General features: G+C 36.8%; 1 protein-coding gene across 2 annotated transcripts in view; it reads right to left on the bottom strand.

The window, feature by feature from the left end:
- LOC124362892 (cubilin-like) overlaps positions 1–24,353 on the bottom strand; it is a 205,892-nt gene that overhangs the window by 44,347 nt on the left and 137,192 nt on the right. For both annotated transcript variants that reach the window (XM_046817770.1, XM_046817778.1), the window contains 6 exons: positions 22,674–22,756; positions 22,186–22,386; positions 19,155–19,380; positions 17,572–17,759; positions 11,455–11,598; positions 10,931–11,114 (listed from right to left, as the gene is read on the bottom strand). In XM_046817770.1, the coding sequence (XP_046673726.1) occupies positions 10,931–11,114; positions 11,455–11,598; positions 17,572–17,759; positions 19,155–19,380; positions 22,186–22,386; positions 22,674–22,756 (1,026 nt within the window). The remainder of the gene's footprint in view (positions 1–10,930; positions 11,115–11,454; positions 11,599–17,571; positions 17,760–19,154; positions 19,381–22,185; positions 22,387–22,673; positions 22,757–24,353) is intronic.

Here is a 24,353-nt window from a genome sequence, read left to right on the forward strand (position 1 = left end):
ACGTTAATGAGCACCTGACACATTTCTTCAAGAACTTGTTCTGCCAATCAAAACGATTAAGAGAAATTGGATTTAAATTTGTATGGCTCTCGGAAGGCAAGATTTACGTGTTGATATAATTAGCACTTAAGTATAAGTAACAGCCGTAATGTTTTAAAGTTTTTTTTCCAAATTAATTATTTACATTGTTCATGAATCAAAATCGAGATCTAAATTTCAATATTTTATGCCTAAATAATCGTAGCATTAGAAAACGCTTTGATGAATTGTTAGTTTATTTAAATAGCCTTGTAATTAAATATAAGATGATAATACTGACAGAAGTGTGGATAAAGGAGGGCGAGGAGGGGCGGTACAATATCCCAGGCTACGACCTGCTGTTCCAACCTTGGCCAGATAAGCGTACTTTGACACTGACTTGTGCTACACTCACCGACTAGTCCTCATGCCCACAGCTGAGCTTATCAATGTCATTGTTGATGTTCCGCATAGTAACCGTAATTTAAGTTTTCAATTTTTGGAGTCTATAGACAATGCAAATTAACTTATAATCAATTTAAACCTGATTTGGCAAACATTTTAGAATTAAAAAATGATCCACTAGTAATTGGGGATATAAATATCTGCCCATTAAAAAACAATGGTTCTGGTAAGGATTACTTAAACACTCTCGCCTCATATGGCTTTGTAAATCTGGTTAGTTCCCCGACTAGAGTAGATAAGAAAGTGAGTTCTTGTCTGGATCACACCTTAATACGTAACTCCAAGGCAATAAATTTTAAGTGTGATGTCAGGGAATTGAGTATAACCGACCACTATGCCTTAAGTGTTTGTATGTCGGGTACAATGACTAAAATAAATAATGACAACTTTGTATGGGTATCAGATGCTAGTTTGTTAAAAAGACAATTGTTGGCCGATTGGAGTCCAGTAATTAACAGCCCAAATGTAAATAGTAGCGTTTCAAAATTTCGTAGTATTTATAATAAATGTTTTACCGTGTTGTGTACCTTAAAAAAAATTAACAGTAAAAACAGAAAGAGGAGAGAATAGTGTGTATAAAGAACAGAAATAATTTAGTTCTTAAATTTACATTTAAACAGCTGTCGAAAATGGTAACTAAGCAGATAAAACAAGAAAAAATATTGAAGAAGATATTGCAGCGGCTGAAAGCGATTGGAGTATCTCCATATCTTAGGCGCATGATTCAGGCGTATTTAGGGGAGAGAACACTGGACCTGGGAAATGGAATGAGGAGGCAAGTTACCAGTGGAGTTCCACAGGGATCAGTGCTTGGCCCAACCCTTTGGAATGTCCTGTACGACACTGTGTTTCGCTTGGCTCTCCCGCCTGGGGTACGAATTGTCGGGTATGCTGATGACTTGGCCCTGGTGGCCAAGGGAAGCACGGAACATGTGCTAATGGAGAGATCCAATGAAGCCATTGCACGAGTTGGGGATCATCTGCAGGAACTGGGACTTGAGCTGGCCCCACAAAAGACTGAGGCAATTATCATGGCTGGAAGGAGGAGACTTCGACCGATCACTTTTCGGGTACAGGGTACGACTGTCACACCGAAGACTAAGGTCAAGTACTTAGGCATTTGGCTGGATAAGTCAAGAACTTTCGTTCCCCATGTTATGGAAACAGCAAGAAAGGCCTCAGTAACGGCAATGGCAATAAGTGGGACTATGAAGAATGTTCGGGGCCCCAAGGAGTCAAAGAGGCGGCTGATTTTCTCAGCAACACAGTCCATACTCTTGTATGGTGCACCGGTGTGGGCGAGTGCAATGCAGTTTGGAAGAGCAAAGGAAGCTGCACTAAGGGTTCAACGGCTTGCTGCGATGAGAATCACATCAGCCTACAGGACGATATCTCTCGACGCTGTTTTGGTGCTCGCTGGGACTCCTCCTATCCATCTTCTGGTGAAAGAGAGAACTGACAGCTACCTGGGAGAACGAGACAGGGCGGAGCTGCAGGAAAGACTGAGGGATGCTTGGCAACGAGAGTGGGAGGTCTCAAGTAAGGGCTCCTGGACCAGAAGGCTCATACCAGACATTAGAGTATGGCTTCAAAGGACACATGGGGAGGTAAATTTCCATGTGACTCAGATCCTCTCAGGTCATGGGTGTTTCCGCCGTTACTTGGAGAGGATTGGCAGAAGTAACTCAAGTATATGCCACTACTGCAGAGAGGAAGATACTGCTGAGCACACTTTCTTTTTCTGTAAGAGGTGGACAGAGGAGAGAGCCAATTGCTGGGAAACAACCGGACAACTGATACCTGAGACTTTGGTCTCTCACATGGTGCAGTCGGAAGACATGTGGAACGCAGTCAGTAAGATGGCCTTTTCCATTATACGGAAGAAAATGGAAGATGAGCCGTGAGGACTTGAGGTGAAGAAGGAAAGCATTTAGTGCAAGACACTCACCCAGCTGAAGAAATGCTAAAAGTGGTCCCGGCTTGGTGGGCAGGAAGGACGAGGGTGGGGTTTAGCGGGTCGGCGATCTTTATAACGTAGTCAACCCCGCATGCACTGGAGTGAAGGGAAGAAGAGAGAACCCTCCATGTATCTGATTGCAGATTCCCCATCCTCAGCCCAAAAAAAAAAAAAAAAAAAAAAGCTGTCGAAAATGGTAACTAAGCAGATAAAACAAGAAAAAATAATTACTATTCCAACCTTATAGATAGGTGTAATGGCGACTCAAAAAAGTATTGGAATGTTGTAAAAAAAATTACTAATAGAAGGAAGAAATGCATGAATAGTATTGTAATCGGTGATGATGAAGTGAAAGTGGTGGGGAATGAGTGATTGGTTGGAAATACTTTTAATGAGTATTTTACTAGCATAGTTACTAGATTAAGGAATGAAGAGTTCGGCTAGGATGTATTTCTGGAGGATCAAACACAATATAATATCTTGATTACTGATTTTAAAGTGCAATACGTGGAGGAAGTGAATAAGATAAATTGTTTGAAAAACTAGTTTGGTTGTGGTCTTGATGGTATAAATATAATTGTGATAAAAGAGAATGTAAATATATTTGCACCGATTTTGTATAATTTATTCACTAAGTCATTAGTAGAAGGGGCGGTACCTGATGAATTTAAAACGGCAGCTGTTGTTCCTGTATTTAAGTCAGGAGAAACCAAAGAAGTGTGCTCTTACCGTCCTATCTCAGTAATCAGTACAATAGCTAAAATATTTGAATCAATAATTAAAGACAGGCTTTTACAATTTTTCAGTGGTAGGAACATCTTGTCCAGAAATCAATTTTTATGGATCTCAAATCCATCAATAGAAATGGATTTTTACTAGGAAAAGAAACTGACATAGCTGTGCATAAACATATTAATGAAATTATAAAAAGTTCTGATAACTGCGGTAATACCCTAGCTTTATATTTAGACTTTAAGAAAGCATTTGATGCATTGGATATCAATATTTTAAATTATAAGTTTAAAAATATGGGATAGGGGATAATGCTTTCAAATGGTTGATGTCTTTCTGTAAAAGGAAACAATTGGTTAAAATAAATAATATTACAAGTGACACTGTAGAAATTAAATATCGTACTGCTCAAGGTGGTGTATAGGGAGAAAAGAAGGAAGGGGCATGATGGAGGTGTCACTAAGAAGACACCCGAAACATATACCGAAAAGATCTCTGTGGAGAAGCTGGCTATTGTCCGGCTCGAACACCCAGAAGTAAAACTATCGATGGAAGAAGCCAACAACCTGAAGAAAGTGCTGGGCAAACGCGCCTTTAAGGGCAAAAACGTTAGGATGTCCAGCTGTCATGTTGAAGGTGGAGCGATAGTGGTCGGCTGTGTAAACACAGAAACTAAGGAGTGGCTGGAGAAGCACGTCCAGGAGTTCAGCTGAAAATGGGCCCAGCTAAAAGCCTGGTAAAGATTTTCAAAGTGTCAACTTTTATCCCTAAGGACATCGAGGTGGACAGCAAGCAAGAGCTGTTCGAAGCCCTCAAAAACCAAAATGACCTTGACACGGACCAATAGACTGCAGGTTGCAGGGAGATCTAGCACCAACGGCGAATTCCTGGTCCTTCATGTGGACGAAGACTCCCTGAAGAAGCTGAAGACTCTGGCGATGCGCACATTTTTGGGCAGCGACAGGATCACCTTCAAGCTGCAGGGAAGTAACGACCAATAGAGGATGACAGCGGTGCTCCAGATAAACCTACACCACAGCAGAGCAGCTACGGCAACACTCTGCCAGAAGATCCTGGCTGACGACATAGGCGTGGTCCTGATCCAAGAACCATGGACCGTTGGCAGTCGTGTGATGGGGATGAGCACCGCTAAAGGTAATTTGATATACGATTCTGGCAGTAATAACCCTAGAGCATATATATATATATATATATATATATATATATGTCAGTAACAAAATCAAATCACTAAAAATGGCACAAATGTGTTCTAGAGACACAGCCGTGACTGAGGTTCACTTGCAGATAGGTGATGGCGACATCAGAATCCTGTTTTGCAGCGGTTTACCTCCCATATGATTCTCCAGAACCACCGCCAACTGCGGAGATGAGGCGGATTGTGGAGTTTGGAACCCTTACGCGGAGGCACCTGATTGTCGGTTGTGATGCGAATGCCCACCACACCGCTTGGGGGAGCAGCAACATCTACAATCGGGGTGAGTGCCTCTTGAATTTCATAGTAGAATCTAACTTAGTTATTATGAATCAAGGCAGTAAACCAACTTTTGTACAAAGAAGAGGTACAGGGGTAAGAGAAGAGGTCTTAGATGTAACTCTGGCTAGCAACTATATTGCAACTAAAGTTTTAAACTGGAGTGTGCTAGATGAAGCATCTGCTTCAGATCATAGGTATATCTCCTTTGACATGAGGTCGTACAAAATAAATGAGACCTATAGAAACCCAAAGAAAACAGATTGGGTAGCTTTCAATGCAGAGCTAAAAAGCAATCTAGTAAGGGAAAATGGGTATCAGGGGCAAGGGGTCGAGGACATGGCGAACTCTTTGCAAAGCACCATGAAAGAATCATACACAAAGCCTGCCCCGTGATGGAAAAAAACTCAAGGAAGAAAGCATGTTGGTGGAACCAGGGGCTGGAAACCTTGAGGAAAAACCTTCGCAGAGCATATAATACATGCAAACGTGCAGAGAACTGGGATAGGTAGTCTGCTGTCCTAACAGAGTACAATAAAGAGGTGAGAAGAGCTAAGAGAAACTTGTGGAGAGAATTCTGTCAGAGTATTGATAAGGTAAATGTGGTGGGTACTATACTTAGGGAAGATGGGACTCACACCAAGGATCCTGAGAAGACTCTTCAGTGTTTACTGAATACACACTTCCCAGGATCTTTTCAAACCAGTGAAACAGTTGTTAGTGAATGGCGGCGAGAACCTAGAGATAGCTCGTCTAAGGAGGACTGGAACTGTGCAAAGACTGTTATCAACTACTTAGGGGTAAAATGGGCCTAGGAGTCTTTTAAGCCATTCAAATCACCAGGTACCGATGGCATTTTTCCTGCTTTACTGCAGGAAAGTGGGGACTTGGTGATACCTCTGCTTCTACGACTGTTTAGAACTAGTCTAGCGACAGGAGTCATACCCTCATCCTGGAGGACCTCTAGGGTTATATTTATCCCGAAGCCAGGTAAACCCTCCTATGAGTGCAAAGGCTTATAGACCAATAAGCCTAACATCCTTCTTCGTCAAGACCATGGAGAAAGCATTTAAGGGACACAGTCCTCATCAACCGTCCCTTACATCCAAATCAACATGCCTATCAGAAAGGTAAATCTTGTGAAACAGCCCTACACTGTCTGGTTGGCAAGGTTGAGCAAGCTATTGAACAAAAGGAAATAGCTTTAGCAGTATTCCTGGATATAAAAGGAGCTTTTGATAATACGAGTATACTCACTCTATAGTGTCTAAGCTTACATCCAGGGGTATGGAGAAAACTGTTGTTAGATGGATAAATAACAGCAGAAGAGCAGAAGAGCACAGGCATCTCTGTGCGGAGTCACAAGAGAGGTCAAAATGCAGCGAGGATGTCCACAAGGAGGTGTATTATCACCAAGCCTGTGGAACATAGTTGTGGATGACTTACTCTGGACTCTGAATGAACAGGGTATGTATGCTCAAGGCTATGCAGATAATGTTGTCATACTCATAAGAGGCAAGCATATGGTTACGTGTCTGGAAATGATGCAGAGAGCACTGGCAATTGTGGAGCGATGGTGTGACGAAGAAGGACTTGCAGTGAATCCTTCGAAGACCGTCATGATACGATTTACAAGTAGGAGGAAACTGGAAATCACACAGCCAGTCCTGTGTGGGGGCCAGATACAGATAAGCAGGGAGTTCAAATATCTAGGAGTCAAACTAGATGATAAACTCACTTGGAATAGTCATCTAGAATACATAATCAGCCGATCTCAGACTACATTGATGATGGTGAGACGTGCGGTAGGATGCACATGGGGGCTTAGACATGTCACATTGGCTGTACACCAGAGTCATCAGACCAATGATGGTGTATGGCTCAGTGGTATGGTGGCCAAAAATCCAACAGGTGACTGCCGCAAAAAACCTGTCAAAGGTACAGCGGTTGGCATGCTTGGGGACAATGGGCGCCATGAGAGGAACACCAACCGCTGCTATGGAAGTAGTGCTAAACCTCCCACCCCTAGACATATTCGTCATAGGAGAGGCTAGGATGGCTGCCTACAGACTGAAGTGCAATGGGAACTGGCATCATCACCATGCTAGTAAGCACTCCAAGATCGTTGACATTCTCAAACTGGATATTCTAGAAATGATGTCTGACAGAATGGCAAAGGTTACAGACTGGGAAAAACCATTTTAAGTCAACATTGTTGAAAGGAAGGAATGGTCAAAAGGTGAGCCTGACTACATGAAGTAGGCTCTAACCTGGTACACGGACGGGTCAAAGACTCTGAAGGGTACTGGGGCAGGGGTCTGGGGAGCCAGACTGAGGGTTAACTTAAGCTTTAGCCTAGGTAAACTGGCAATTGTCTTTCAGGCTGAAGTTACAGCCCTTGCAGAATGTGCAAGAGTTAATGTGGAAAGGGGCTACAAAGGCAAAACCATCTACATTAACTCGGACAGCAGGGCTGCTCTGCAGGCCTTGGCCAACCATGACTGTAATTCGAAGACAGTCTGGGAATGCCATAAGGTCATGAAATTGCTGGTGAAAACCAATAAAGTTATTCTAACTTGGGTGCCTGGACATAGAGGAATCACAGGTAATGAAGCGGCAGACAGTTGCGCTAACTTGGGAGCCAACTGTCCTCTTACCGGTCCTGAACCAACGTGTGGGGTCTCATATAACTTACCACGTAGATCAGTTACCAAGTGGATGGTTAACAAACACCTACAACATTGGAGAAATACTGAGGGGAATGTACAAGCAAAGCGGATGCTCAAGGGACCATCAAGGAACATTGCAGCAGATGCCCTTAGAATGAGTAGAACGGAGATCCGAAAGGTGACTGGTGGATATTCCGAAGTCATCTGAACAGAATTGGTATTCCAGTTCAGGAAACACTGTGCAGGAAATGTGGCGAGGCTGACGAAACAGTCAAGCACGTCATATTTGAATGTCCGGCATTACAGAGCAAACACTCAAGATCCCTAGGTGTTCTTATGCATATGGAAGAGGGGTTGGAACAGGAAAGCATTGTTCAGAAGATCTCATGGTTTTGTAAAGGCGTGGGATTTGATACAGCTTAAACCTGGGAGAGGGTGCACAATAAGCCGGATGGCTGAGGGGCAACTACCAGGCCTAGGAAACCTGGCCCTCTGTCACAAAAAAAAAAAAAAAAAAAAAAAAAAAAAAAAAAAGGTGGTGTATTGGGTCCCTTAGTGCTTTTAATATTATTTATTAATGACTTGCTAGAACTGCAATTATGCAATTAAACTCAAATATATTTGCTTACGCCAATGATACAGCACTAGTATGCTCAGTGTTTAATAAAGATTCTTTAATACTAAGGATTCAAGATGATCTAAAAAATATCAAATTGGCTAAGTAATAACAAACTGATAATAAACTCTTCCAAATCAAAATGGGTTCTATTCTCTGGTCAGAACCAGGACCTTACACTAGTAAACAATGAATTTAAGCTTTATTGCCACTCACACAGTTGTATTTATGCATGTAAATGTTCACCTATCGGTATTGTAGACTTTGTAAACTATTTGGGAATGGTTATTGACAATAGGCTAAAATGGGATCAACATGTGAATAACTTGAGTGGGAAGCTGAGATCAATGAATTACTCTTTATATCAAATGAGTAGCTGTTTTGAAAGTATATATTTAATAAGATTGTATTGATCTTGGTTTGAGAGTACTTTGCGATACAGGATTATTCATTACGGCGGAATCTACCCAACACTAAAAAGTGTAATTGGTTGCCAACGAAAAGGACTCAGAATTATTTTTAACACCAATAACAGGAGAGATAGAATTAGTTACCTTTTTAAAGAAAACAAAATTCTAACTTTTGATCAAATTTATAAACAAAGCTACCTTATGTACGTTCATAAACATTTCAATGAATTTCCCCTTAAAATTGCTGGCAGGGAAACTAGAGTATCACAATTTATACAGATACATATTCCAAATTTTATTAAAGAACCCAGCAGACACCAATTTTGTTACATTGTACCAAAAATATTTAACGAAACTGTAAAATGCCTTAGAAATGAAATTATTTTTGACAAAAAAAACCAAAATTTAAAATGAAAGTACTGAATTATATTTCAAATTAGATCTTAGCTTTTTAATTTGATAGTATGTATGGTAAAACCAGTTGTATGGAGCACATATAAATACCGATAGACCAGTTGTATGGAGCACATATAAATACCGATAGACCAGTTGTATGGAACACATATAAATACCGATAGGTTTTTACTAAATGTTATCACTGCACATTTCTAAAGAGTTTTTAAAATATATTTTGTTGTTATTTCTTTGTAGTTGTTTGTTGTTTCTTTGTTGATATTTATATAGTTATAGTTTTATTTATTTATTCATTTATAAATATTGTTATGTAGTTGTAATGTCCATATTTAATAGTATTGTTAGTAAAACTAAACTAACAATTTAAAATTAATTGATACTGCCTAGATTTAAGTATATTATTACAATTATCAAGTTAAGCCAACTTACTTCCCGCACACACCTAAAAGGTGCATGGGAGTGTTAACCCTTCCCACGTGGCAAACGGATATATCCGTTAGGCCTAATTTTGACCGAAACACGGTAAACGGATATATCCTTCAAAGTCTATTTTCTGTTATTTAATAAATTGTAGTTGCCGTGGAATCCGCTAGAGTTCAAGGGAGTGTTGAATACTTGTTCCGAAAAGCAGATGTTACAGTTTGAACCTCATTGGCGCGTCGCAGTGGTGGGAGGGTGTGGCTTTGTCCCTCGTGGCGTGATTTAGCCTCAGTCTGCGGCGAACCATTACGCGGTAAACGGATATATCCCGGCACAGCATATCTTAGTGTTTAACGCTGTTTTGCCAAATTCCCTTATTTACTGTTTGTGTTACTGTTGTATTTAGCATTATATTATCTTTTTATATTGTTATTACTCTATTTGTTGTGTCGTTATAATAGGCCTATATTGTTCTATGCAATGGCGAATCCTGACAATTTATTGTAAAATTTGAAAATTTGTTAAAAAATGTAGGGGTCTGTTTATTTTGTGATACTTTATTATTTTTTATTCCTAATAGCCACCACTAACTAAAAAAAGAATTAGAGTCGGTAAAATGTAAAAAACATTTTAAAGTTAATTATGCGTTACTAGTAAAAATTGAAAGATAAATTCCGCGTGGGAAGGGTAAAAAAAACTGCATGTATTAGTTGTCTGAATCTTCTGCATGAAATTTATATGTTTTGCATGTATTCAACGATTTCCTAAATAAAGATTTTTGAACTTGAACTTGAACCCAAGAGAAAACTTGGCAACAACCCTTATCATTTCTAAATCTTCCGTCATAACTCAAAAAAGAGTTTTACCCCTTAATGGGTATTTTACCTAAAATTATGTTGTTTGCCAAATGTTTCTGCTGTTTTTTAAAGAGACAGTTTTTTAGAGTTTAAATACATACTTTTTTGTTCAAATTGGCTTTGTTTAGATTAAAACAAAGACAATCGTCTATTTATAAGTTGGATATTTCCATAGTTACAATACACACTAGAAATTAAACCATAAAATACTTAAAGACAGGTGATATGTGCAAACATTCATGACAGAGGGCCAAGTAAGAAATGTTTTTGTCAGTCAAGAAATGTTAAATAACATGAAGTAGATCAGATTTAAAATAATATGGATGATGTGGCCCACATTGTCAGACTCCCTTTGTAGATAAAACAAAATATGGGTCAATGTAGAAACAAATGTCAGCGCCAAGTTGTCATTAAATTATGTTATTTATTGTAGATAATTTGTAGGCCAAGTTGAATATATGCTATGTTAATGATTCCAATTGTTGTAATAGTCCTGATTTAATTCTGCCAGTATTTTAAGGTTTAATTTGTTCTAACAAAATTCAGTTTATAGAACTAGATGTACTCTATTAAATGAGATACCCCACTTTGATGTATAAAATCGTTGAGGTTGTGATATTGTTTTGTCAATCTATTTAAACTCAAGTCCATCTAGATGTAATGTAGTGTATATTATCCACTTATCACTCACCTGCAGTCAGGGCCAGATTTAAAAATTCAAGCTGTTAGGCTCCACCTGTGGTGTAAGCCCTGGGCTCGTGGTCTGGGGTATGGAATACTCCCCAATGAAAGGGGGATCTGGGGGCCCTCCCCCTGGGAAAATTAGCCCTAATATTACTGATCTGTTATAAACAGTACTAGAGTTTAGAGAACAACATACCTGCTAATGCTTCTTCAATGTTAAAGTCTTCAAACACGCCATGGATTACTTCACCAGGAGCGAGCAGAGTGTAGTTGCAGACTAAATTTGGCTGGTATGGTTTTGGGTAGTTGGGAGAAATGATGGTACCAGTCTCCACCACACTCAAATCCACAACGCCACCACACTTCTTGCTCCATGATAGCTGTATCAGAGTGCATTTTCAACCACTCCGCAAACTTGAGAACTAATTTTATTTATTTTTCCACAAGTAAATTCCTCTTTCTTCTAACAGTGAGTCTTATTAATTTGCTACTGTAGTAGTCATACTCTGGCTAATTTTTGGAGTTCTCAAAACGTTTATAACAACTTTTGCTTGACTTTGTTTATAGACTTCTAAAATCATTTGTTATTAATGAATTTCTTTTAACAAGACTTGAAAGTCCAGACATTAAAGACATTAAGCATTGATAAGATTGGTGGAGCCACAATATATCAGGTGACTTGAAAAATCAAGAAGGAGAGCCTTATACAAGACAACTCACCTTGAAGCCATCACTGGTGACAGATGGGTTTGTCTTGAAGAGAACCTTGAACCGGTTAGTAGTAGTGTCAATGCTGGGAGGACTGGTCCTCCCACAGAGTTTGCTTCCAACCTTTTCCCACTTTTCATTCCGCCAGTCTGATATCTACGATTATATATAACAATTATTCTCAACGGTAAGTTAACACTCACAACATATTGCTGTAACCTACAAATATATCTTGTAGCTACTCAAAGCTACAATTTGAGAGAATCGAGATATAAATTTTGAATTTAATATTTCCATACTAGCAGTCCTGGATTTCCCATTAGGCCCAGGTCTAGGGGTGCAATGTGATCAGTAGAATGAAATTTTAAAATAAATTCTCTATGCGAAGAATACCAGAAGTGTGGTATTAGTGAGGTGCACATGACTCGCTGTCACCAGTTTAGAAAGATTCCATAAGACCAATGTAATGCTTTAATATGAAGTGTCAGAGTTGGGAAAATAATAAATTGTTATCAGTCTCTTTGTGGTTCCTTTCAAAAGTTGAAAATTAACTTCAGTTGCTTTGAAGAAAAGGCAAAATTCAACTGTAAACATTGCTGTAGGATTGATCAATAACAGTAAAGGGAATAAACCTGGAGAATTTGGTAATCCAACAAATGAAGAATGTAAAGAGTGTTGCTGGTGTGGTGATTATTTACAGGTTATAACAATTTCTGTTTAAGTGCTTTTTCATGTAATATAAGATTTCTTTGATTCAAAGCTAAAAATAAAAGGAGACAAGTAAATTTTTAATCATAAAGGATTTGGTCTTATTAAATTAATTAAATGACTGGAATCTGCAGAAATCACAGCACACATGCAGGAGTTGGTCAGTGTGTATTCTGTGGACATTAAGCCAGCTTTATTGCTGAGTACCTCCATCTAAAAGCCTTTTATTGCAAAGTATGACCCTAATTTACATTAGTAAAAGTATTCACCAATCTGACAAGATAAAGTAATTGACTTAAATTAACTAATCTTAATAGTTATTTGTAATATTTTTCATTGTGTTATAACTACTGATTTTTACTTTTTTATTTCTCATTATTAAAATCAATTGTTTCTGTAAATTAGAAAAATAAGTTGACTTTGCCTATTCAATGTAAAGTTGTCAATGACAATAAATTCTTGATTCTTGAAGGTATATATTTACAAACCTATTGACATAGTCTTGATGATGGTACTTACTGCTCCTACAATTTGTTGTGTAAAGAATTATTTAAGATCTGTAAATAGCCATGATTTGCTGATGACATCTCTGACCTTGATTGACACCCTCTTTAACCCATTTTGTGCGGCCGGCCCACTTGTGGGCTGGCTTGGCTGCGCGCGCAGTGCGGCCGGCTCTCTAGTGGGCCTGGCTGTAATTGTTTCTCCCATGTTTCAGTGTAGCTCAGCTACTCGTCCGAGACGGTTGAATCTTTGCCGCATTTTCCAGTGGTAGTCACATTCCTTTTTGGTTGTTTTCGTTCTTGGTTCCCGCGTTGCGGTCGGCCTGTTCTAGGCCCATTGTGTACTCTAATATTTTTGTGTTTTGTGTTGTGTTATTATGTAACTGAGGTGATTGTATATATTCTACCGTGTTGTCTGTAGTGTTATACTTATTGCAATGGATTCTGAAGTGGCTAGTACCTCCGGTCTCAGCACCTTTATAAGTAGAAATGTTGAAGAGGAACATGACAGTGATGGCTCTTTGGACGAAGTTCAAAGACTTGTTGACGATTCGTCTACTGATTCTTCATCACATGATAGCGACGATGATGATCAGCATGAAATTGTGGGCCCGACTTGGAATTTCTAAGAACTGATACTTTGTTGGTGCCATTCCCGGGTAACGGTACTCCAATGGATTTCTTCAATCTTCTTGTTGACGATATATTTCTCGAAAGAATTTGTCAGTTTTCCAATTCTTATGCTTTCAACGAAGTTTATGCTAAACCTAACTTGAACCCCTCATTCCCGAATTAATGCTTGGAAGTACATTACAGTGCCAGAGCTAAAAATATTTTTGGGAATTTTGCTGCACACTGGAACAATCAAAATCAACCGTCTTCAGCATTATTGGAGAACGGATTATCTTTTTAAGTGTTTTAGCACGTTCATGTCAAGGGATAGGTTCGTGGTAATTTTGCGTTGTTTGCATTTCTGTAGACACAATCCTAACGATAACGACAATGCTATTAAAAAAATCGAATTAGTTATAACCTATTTCAACAACAAAATGAGGAGTGTTTATTACCCTCAAAAAGAATTGTCTCTTGACGAGGCAATGGTACTGTGGAGGGATAGACTACATTTTAGACAGTACATAAAGCGACATAAGTATGGTGTCAAACTATACACCCTAACAGAGCACCAGGGTTTTATAATGAGATTTCTTTTATATATAGGAAAAGCAGACAATTTTGTCGGTGGTGTTTCACCACCACCACCGAAAAAGTGGTTCTCCATCTGTTGAAAGACTACTTGGGAAAAGGACATGCTGTATATATGAACAACTTTTAGAACAGTTACTCCCTAGCCAGCAAATTACTCTCTGAGAAGACCTACTGCACCGTAACATTGCGTGCTGGAAGGAAACATACACCTATGGAGGTGACAAACACAGTTTTGAAAAAAGATGAAACAATTGCGCAGTACGCAAATGGAGTTATGATTGGCAAGTGGAGAGACAAAAGAAATGTTACATATATCTCAACTGAACATGAGAACGATTTAGTAGATTTTGTAGACAAACGAGGTTGTGCAAAGAAAAAAAATTGCGCCGATCAAATGATGGCGTACAACCCATGTGAACGCAAAACCATAAGGTGGTACAAGAAAATATTTATACATGTACTACAAATGATACTTGTAAATGCACACAGCCTTCACAACATGAATCAACAAAAAATGTCCCTCTACGACTTCAGATTGGAAGTTATAAAAGGCCTTTTACCTCAACCAACTCACACCATTGAAACACCTCCTCAAAAAAAGAAAAGGGTTGAGGCTCACAAACTTAGAAAGATTCCTGGCAAAGACAGCAAAAACAAAACATTGCGAAAAAAGTGTAGGTAGTGTACTAAAGTGGGAAAACCAAACACTAAGACACTATACCATTGTGAAACATGTCTGGAAAACCCTGGTCTGTGTATGGGTCAATGTTTTGAGACCTACCATGATTCCTTGTACTAACAAAAACATTCGGGTGGGAATGTATATAGTGTAAATATCATAACTAGGAATAATAAGGAAAAGGAATAATTACTAATATTAGACTAAGTGAAGTAAATTTAGTAGTGGTTGACTTTTGAGGAGGTAGATAGTGCAGAACTAACCAAAAGTGCGGCCGGCCTACATGTGGGCCCGAGTGTATATAGTGTAAATAACATTACAAAAAAACCAAAAACAAGGAGTTATAACTGTTGTTAGACTAAATAATACTGTACAATTAGTGGTTGTGCGCTTTCGAGTAGTTCGAAAATAACAACACTTTCCAGAAATGCGGCCGGCCCACATGTGGGCCCAAAACTGTGACGTCATTATTTCACCGAATTCAACCGGAAACATCCTATAGACCATCGTTCCTGTCTTTCAACCACCAAAGGTAAGTTATTCCACAATAAAAATATTCCCGCATATGACAAACCTAATTACAGATTTTCCCGCAGCGAATGTGTTAAATGTAATGTTATGTAAATATATTGTTACAGTTACTTGAATTTATTATTTTATTACATAGTATGTACTTGATGATTTTAAAATTATTATATATTAAAATTTGATTATATAATACGCTGCAGTATATCATAGTCTAAAAGAGTGTTTATTTTAATCTTGGAACAAACTGAATTAACTGAAACTTATTTTGAGTTAAACTGAAAACATTAACTAATCCTTCATGTAAAGTAACAAAATAAGTTTATTTGACAAATATGCGTTTTTCATTTATACTAATCTTTTTAATCCTTCTTATGTCTACATTATGTCCTAACACTCTTGAATGTCTCTTGAAAGCATTGGAAGGGTGCTGTATTGTATCAGGAGGAAGTAATTTCCTCACTATTTCCAATAAACATACCACATAGGTGCCCTGCACGCTATTGCAAGCTTTCACAATTGTTCTCAATACTTTTGACAAACATAAAGACCTATCTCAATCTTGCCTGCCATGTCTAAGATAGTGGAAAAATTCCAATCGAACAAATTGTGGGTTACATTGAAGCAAGAAGAATATTTCTAAAACTACAATCAAGATTTAGAAAAAATTATAGTAAACGTACAGCACTCATAAATTTATTTCGTGATATAATTGAGGTGAAAGATAATGGCAAGTGTCGTATTTTTATGATGCTCGATTATTGATTACTCCCAAGCATACCTCTCTATCAATCATGATATGCTGCTAGCAAAAATGAAATATCATGGTTTTGGCGAGTGTAGATCAGATCTTATCTAGACAATAGAAAACAGGTTACCAAGCTTGGCAATGATACTTCCCAGTGGCACCCTAAACTGTGTTGTTTGCCTTAAGGTAGTTGCCTTGGCCCAATTTTACTCAACTTATACACCTCTTATTGTTCAGAGAGTGCATAAAGTTGTGCTGCACATATGCATGCAGATGACTGTCAGCTGAATTTGGCGTTTGAGCCTGCAAAATTGGAGTGAGCCATTAGACAAGTAAATTCTGACCAAATGCACATTTCCACTTAGTTAAAAATAATCTGAAACTCAACGCGAGCAAATGCACAGTTCTTTATACTGGCCCACACAATCTGATGCAGACTCTTGAAGAGAGAGTGATTTTGCAGTCATGCTCAAAGGCGAGGGCTTGACTTTTTTGATAAAGTGAAGACTCTCATTGTCGTGCCTGACTGTGATCTTAAGTTTTCTAACCATGTCACCCAAGTTTCCCAACTCACTCTTGGCAGTGTATTTATTTTTCGGGCAAAGCCTTTTGAAACCGAAGGTTTCCTCATCAGGCAACTCCACAAACAAATAATTTTTATTACAATTAAAACACCATATGTTGTAAATATGTAAATACAAAGATTTTGGAAATATTTCAGCTAGTATGAACAATTAGATATGGCTACAGTGTAATTTTTGAATAAATTGAGAAGAAAGAAAACTGGAATTTTCAATAGGGCCCTCTTCATTGTTTATGAGTTTTTTAATTTATGTTTATGTGTAGTGCTTCCCAAGCATTTAAGTTCATTAGTTTTGTTACTACTTTTATTAATTTTAGATTTTGAATTGATGGTCTGTGTCTTGATTCGATGCAGTGCTTGACTACAGCAGATTTTTCAACTCTTCCATATTTTGTGTGCGATAAATGCTCTTTAAATCATGTTTTTATTGTTCTCTTTGTTTGTTCAATATATATTTTGTCACAGTCATTGCATCCAATTTCATAAATTCCCGATTTATTATCATTTGAAATTTTGTCTTTAGGGTTTCCAAAAATTTGGGATAGTTTGTTGCTTGTTCTGTGAGTGACAGTTTTATTTGTATGTTTTTTTAAAGTTGTGTAGTGTAACCATTAAACATAGCGATATTTTTTGATGTAATTTAGTTCTTTATTGTAGTTTTCTGTTTAAAGTGGTGTATTTAAAAGTATATTATATTATTATTATTATGTTTAGATATAATAGTATTTATTAAATATTTTAAATGTTCTCAATTCCATTTGTTCCAAAGAGGTTGTAACCATGCTGGGTGGCATGAGGCCGTTGTACTTGTAGTGTTCAAAATAAAAAAAAATATTAAATTTTGGTGCTGATGTTGTAGTATACTTTTTTAAATGGCTTCAAATTTACATTGAATAATAAGAACTCTAATCATTATTATTTCAATGAAACTAAGATTAAAGTGGGACTAGCATTGTATACACTAATTAGACAGTATAAATAAAAGGCTTGTTTTTTTTTTACATTTTTACACATTGCCTAACGTGTTATTTTATTAAAAACAACTTAATATTTTAATTTAAATGAATAATACAACATAAAATAAGACTTCATTGAAAATAAAGTACATTTTGGATTAATAAATTATTAAAACTGTGAATGGGTATGACAGAAGTAAGCTGTTACTTGACAAAATTACCTGAATAAAATCATTTGCACAGTCTTCAGAGACTTCCAGGAAGAAACGATCAATGAAGGAAAGGCTTGCATGATATCCAGGAGGTAATATTACTGTCCACTCACACTCTGTGTTATTGGGGTAGTCGCCTTTCCCATAGTTGGGGCTCTGTAGTATTCCTTCTGCTGAATGCAGGATTCCTCCACAACCTAAGAGACACAATTTCATGTAGTGTGTATTCTGTCAGTATTTCCTCTATGTCAACTGCAAAGCTTCAAAATTAGTGGGATATTCAGGATGAATAAGGATGAAAGGATTAATATCTGCCTCCTGGCATGATCCCATGGTAAAATTACGATGAGATTGTATGGTAAACACTATCTTAGACATTCAACCTTGGAAGAACAGAAGCCAGCTGTTTGTGTTCCAGCCTCTATTGGTTAAAACAGGCAGGGAAGAGTCCCTCTCACACTTAGGCTTGCGTTTAGCACTAGAGGGAGGTCTACCGACTCTATTTAATAGTAATTGACCGCTCAGAATAAGAGTAAAAATGTATAAATTAATAGCAGTTTGAATATTCAATCTAATAAAGAGAGGTGATCTGTGAAATGAGCATCTACAATTTTACTCATACTACTTCTTTTCAAGCACTACAATTCCTTGTACTTTTCTAGAATTTTCACAAACAATTAATATATACAACAAGTTTATTGAAATAAATAGATATGGCATTTTTACATGACATTCATGGATGGAGGTGTACTAACAGTATAGGTAAACAGTAGGGCCTATCTTGTTGTTATCTAGATGTATATGGTAATCAATGTGGGGCTCTATGTTAAATAACATGAATTTTTTATGTAAGTAGCTAAATATTTTATATTGTATTAATCAGATTTGTATAAGTTATGCAGGTAAAATAATAGCTTTGTTTTATTAAAAAGAAAAGTCACTGAATAAAAGCCTTTCTAGAAACTTTGATTGAGGGGAAGAAATAACACTCACTATCAATGCTTCAATTAGAGCAATAGCTATCTCATCCATGCTCTTTTTTTTTTTCTTATTACAGAATTTTTCAGTAGAAAAGATGTGATTGGGATCATTATACTCTTAGTCCACATAAGGCACTCTGAATATCCAAATATGCAAGAGTACATAACAATAATAATTTAATTTTCAAAATTAAAGACATAATCATAAATTATAGTAATAAATGTAACAATGAATTTGTATACAAATATTGGCTATGTAACAATACAATAAACTATATAATAAACATGATATAATATATGACTATATGTTTACTGAGAAGGATGATTTCTGTCTTCTTCGATGCTAGGGTAAAGCCATCATATTCCATCCAGACCCGTGTTCTCTATATCTTATTTGGTTGTGTTGGGTTTTCTATATATATATAGAAAGCTTTGTAAACATAGATTGTACTCACCATTAGAGTCTAGAGTAAGAATCATCCTGAAGACCTTATGTAAAAGATTTATGAAGCCAGAATGAAACTTCAAGAACATTAGGTTGGACTGGATCTTGAGTTCTCCAGGTACAGTGTTAACATACAGTGAAGGTTACACAGGTTGTACAGTACTTACCAGTAGAGTCCTGAGTAAGAATGATCCTGAAGCCCTTGTGTGACGTGTTGGTAGGACCAGAATGGAATTCCAAGAACATGAAGTTGGACTGGGTCTTGAGTTCTCCAGGTACAGTGTTACCACACAGTGAAGGGATGAGGTGTGGATTTCCTTGATTTTCTCCATTGTAAAGTCGCAGAAAATCTTTACTACAGTCAGGATCAAGATCCACAGCCTCAAATTTCACCTAAAAAGAAAACAGGGGGAACTTTTTTTCACAAAAGTAAAACCGAACAAGAGTGTAATATGTGTGGTTCTAATTGGGGATAGGCCGATTCTGTTAATCAATTGTTAGCGGTTTTGATCAACGACTTTCATTACCACAGCTCATTTCACTAGATTCCAATACCAAGATTTTAAAACTATTTTATTACAAAATAATAAATAAAATCAACAGAAATGGTTAAAATATGTTAATCAAATCATGATTAACCAATATAAAGGCTAGTGATATGTTAAAGCTGAATCTTGATTTAAAATAAGTATATTTGCGGACGACACCTGTTAGTATTAAGAAAATTACAGATCAGTAAAACACGTTATCATAATTTCTGTATGACAAATTTAGATATATAAAATAGTTACACTAGCTGCGTAAATAATATTTTGTTTATTGTTTTGTATTTCCTATATTTATTTTCTCGCATCACAGTAAGTTTGATGCATTCATAAATTTGTTAATTTATTAAAGACAAAAAAAGAGATCAAAATGTTCAGGTTTTAGATAGGATGGGAAGAGCAAGCTTACTCAAATAATAAAAGGCAGTTTGATCTTTATAATGTCTCTATGTCAAATAAAATAGGATTGTACTTCCATTCTAATAAAGCTATACTTGCTCTTCCTGCTCTATTTAAATCCTCTAGTATTATTTAGCCCTTAGCTATTAATACAATTTAGTTACTCTTCTTAGTTATTATTTATACAGCAATCGGTATTAAATTCAGAATTGAAACCAAATTTTGGTAATGGTATCGGCATTAATTTTTTTAGAATCAGCCCATCCCAAATAAAAATTATGAAACAATTTTTTTTTAGAAGACTATATTTTTATTTCTTAGTAACAAAAACAGGAATCAGAATAGAAAATTCAGACTACAATTTTGGTACCAGAATAGAATTTTTTGGAATTGGCCCATGACTAGTTCTAATTATTCATGAAAAAATATAATTACAATGGTAGAATAAGTATTTTAATAGCTTGGAATAGTATCAAGGCCAATAAATGTCCTCTCAACACAAATAATATGTTAGATAACAAATCCAGAGAAATAACCCAACTCTAAAATACTTGTTTTTTTTTAGTACTGTATTCAGAATTATTATGAAATCAAAAACAGTTCTATAAGAGAGCAATAAGAAAGCTCTTGAGTGAAAATTAAAACCATTATGCAGTGGAGATTTTAAGCCTTCTTTCAAGTATGAAAGCATTTGTATTCGCATAATTTTGATAACAATTAAAATAAGACAGTACTTGTAATAAGTATTAAACAATTTACAATATAAGAAATTGTTAATAACCCAACATTTTAAATAAAATACTGTAATTTAGATCATTAGAAAGTATATTATTTTTTTAATTTTATAAAAAACTTAGTTCTTTGCAACCAACTACAGTGATATGTGTTGAAAAAGCTATCCTCCTTTGCAGTTAGTTAGTCAGAGTTGGTGTTGTGAACTGTCACACTAAGTCCCCTTTTATTTTTTTAATGTCCATAAATACTATATTTCTAATCCTAGATCTTATGTAGATACTAACTGCAAGTAGTTAAACTATAGTAATCACAACAAAACATTTTTAAAGAATTACAGACTTAATTAATTGATTATGAATTTAGTTTCTGTTAATTATTAAGGCTTCATGTTATTTAAAATGTTCTAAATTGATTTCATGTCAACAATAATAAAAATATTTGTGTGATTCTCTGTGAGATTTCAATTAAATAAACCTAAAATTTTAGTAAACCTGTGCCTTTTTTATTGATGCTCTAGAAAAATGGTTCTCAATTTAAATTGACAAGAGATCCATTAAAAATCTATTTAGGTGTACTTCCTGACCACATTTAGAACAAGCAATTGACATAAAATGTGATTCTCGAGCATCCACGGAATTTCAAGATATGGGTGTTGAAGACCTGGGGTCAGTTGAGTTATATTTCTATGTACTTGTAATTTACTTTGAAATCTGTAAAGTTGTTGATGCTATTTTTATCCACATATCCTGGATTTTCAATATTGGCTAGACTAAAGCCATGACCTCGAGCATGACTGGACGTTGAACATTACCTGCAATGTGGTTTGTCACAGTCACAACTGGATATTACAAAATTTGGAAAAATAAACAGTGCCAACCCTCTTACTATGTTCCAAAGTGACTGATATCATTAAATATCTTTTTTTTTAATAAAAACAATATTTTATTAGTTCTGTGTCATTGATTTACTAAAAGAACTTACTTGCCACAATAAGTGTAGGTAAAGACTGTATGTTCAAAAAGGTATTTGAGGTTATATTAAACGTTTTATAAGAAATGTATCAAATGTTTAATTTTAAAAACTTGCACGTGGTCAAGTCTTTAATAAGTCTTTGTTACGACTATTGTCATGGACATTGGTGCAGCCATTTTTAAAGTCACTGCCTTACTCAGCTTTTACTCGTTATTCCATTTCAATAAGCTCCTCCAGTTGGCGATAGATTTCAATTGGTTTATGGCTTTTTGCCAACAAAAACCTTATCACTGAACGCACTTCTCAAGTGACAGGATTTTCAATTGCAGCACACATTTTAATTAATCACAGTGAGAACAGTAAGAGATTAAGATCACGTGTGACTACAGCTCTATGCGTACTGAACGCCGGAGTGTTTTGGCACCAAGATGGCGTCTTTAGCTCCGCCCACTGCCGCACCATTAAAAAACTACTTTCTGGATGGCCCTCACATTAAGGTAAAATTGATCACAGACATCAAGGTAAATTTCTCTAATCTACAACTTACATGTATATTGGTATCTTGCTGAAACTCTACAACCCAAGCACAATCTAAATTCGGTGGATACTTGTTGGGATACCCAGGGCTGGTGATAATAGCTTGAGGTCCATGGACAATGCCTCCACACTGATCTGTCTTATATGTCAAAGTAAAACTGGCCAGAGATACAGGAGTGTTTTCTCTTCCATAACCTCCTCTTTTTCTGGCCTATAACATATCATAGAATAATTATTTTCAATATGATATAGATAGGACAGTTTTAAATGTTACTCTAATTTCAGGTTGTCACGTAAGTGTACATTTAAACAATTTTAAAATTTGTTCTCATATTGCCATTATTATATTGCATAGTTTTAAGAAATGTAAATACTATTATATTCTATGTAATACAATAATTATATGTTTTGCTACAACAGGGTTTAAAACATCTGAACCATCTACACTTTAAAAGCAATTGAATCTATTATAGAGAAATATCATTATGTTCTTCTCACCTTAATTATAGTTCCTTGGAAGGGGCTCCTCACCACAAACGGTGTTGTTGTGTTTTCACACACTGTTCCCAACACCTTCAAATCTGAAATATTTATAAAACTGTTGAAATGAATTTGTAAGGATCAGTTTGGTTTCCAAAAAGGAATATCAAAAATTTATACAATTACTCACTTGAGTGACGTTGTGGTGGAGGGCATTGGCAGATGAATGCCTATGCTTAGCATGTTTCTGGATCTGTCTAAGGCATTTGACTGCATTCAACATCAGGTCCTTATTTCAAAATTACATGACATGGCATACAAGGCACGCCACTCTTATCGTTTGAATCATACCTCAGGAACCGTTATCAAAAGTTTAATTAAATGGTGTTTCATCACAATATGCCCTTATAAAATATGGAATCCCACAGGGATAAATTCTTAGCCCAGCTTTTGTTAAATAACCTTAGGTCATATATATAATCTAAAACTCATCAACAGCTTATAAACTACAATTGAGGTTTTAGAAGCGGGACTTAAGTAGCTGCATATGAGAAGCTAAATACATGCACATGTAGAAATGAGCAAGAAAATGTATGGATACAAGTATCAAAGAAGAATCAGAAATCGCGTTCGCTGGTGAATCCTAATGAATCGGGAAAAACAGAGTTAACCTGGACAACTCATCAACAGCCTGTCGCAAAGGCAATAATGAGAAAAAATAGGAAGGGAAAAACAACAACCAGCTGGGCAGGAAGAGGTAATCTCACATACAGTCAGTGACTGTTGAAGGCGACAGCCATACTTGCTGTATAGCTGAATTGCTGGAAAAAACGAGTAGGTACCACCACGTGGTGTTCGCGGTTTTTGCAAGCCTGGTGCTAAACTGCTCAACATTATGGCACGAAAACTCCAAACCGCTGACAAGTGGTCCTGAACGCTGGGACAAACAACCTTGCAGCCGAGGAGCAACGTAATATTTATAAACATGTGGAGGAGCAAATTACGTCTAAACCCCTAGGAACCAAACTCATAATCGCCACACTGCCCCATCACTATGAATTGCCTGCTGACCACATCATAAATGAACAAGTCGTGCTCTTTAATACGTATATTGAGGAGTTGGCAATCAGCCACAACATCCAAATCCTGAATTTTAACAAAATCAGCTGCAAATTCTTCATGAGACACGGCTTACACTTGACCAATAAAGGGAAGTGGAGGCTGACCAGACTGATAGTGGAAACCCTCTATCTGGTGGATTGAGGGCACCATGTACACTGCCATGCTCATCAGGCTCACTATGCGTCAACTAAGGAACAAAGAGTTTCACCTATGTCTCTCTTTTCTCCCCATTGAATTCCAGAACACCAGACATTGGGTCTTGAGGACAGTTCGGGCATCGTCTCGTTCTCGCCAATGTAAGAGTTCTGTCACCTCCCCGCAGAGCTCACCACCACCTACCCTTGACGTCATGCACCATAAAGCATACTCGGACATAAGCGGCCCATGGTCAACGTTTGCCTCCTCTGCCATGGATGGCTGTTTTAGGGACTCCACGCATAGCACCAACCAAATTCGACTGACAAAGAGAACAAAATTAAAAATTCTAATCTGAGAAACCAATTACAAAAAAAGTGACACAAGTGCATCTGAATGCACAAATGGCCATGAACAAAGGAGATGAACTGTCACTCATGT

Source organism: Homalodisca vitripennis, chromosome 1, assembly GCF_021130785.1.
Source record: "Homalodisca vitripennis isolate AUS2020 chromosome 1, UT_GWSS_2.1, whole genome shotgun sequence".
NCBI lineage: Eukaryota > Metazoa > Arthropoda > Insecta > Hemiptera > Cicadellidae > Homalodisca > Homalodisca vitripennis.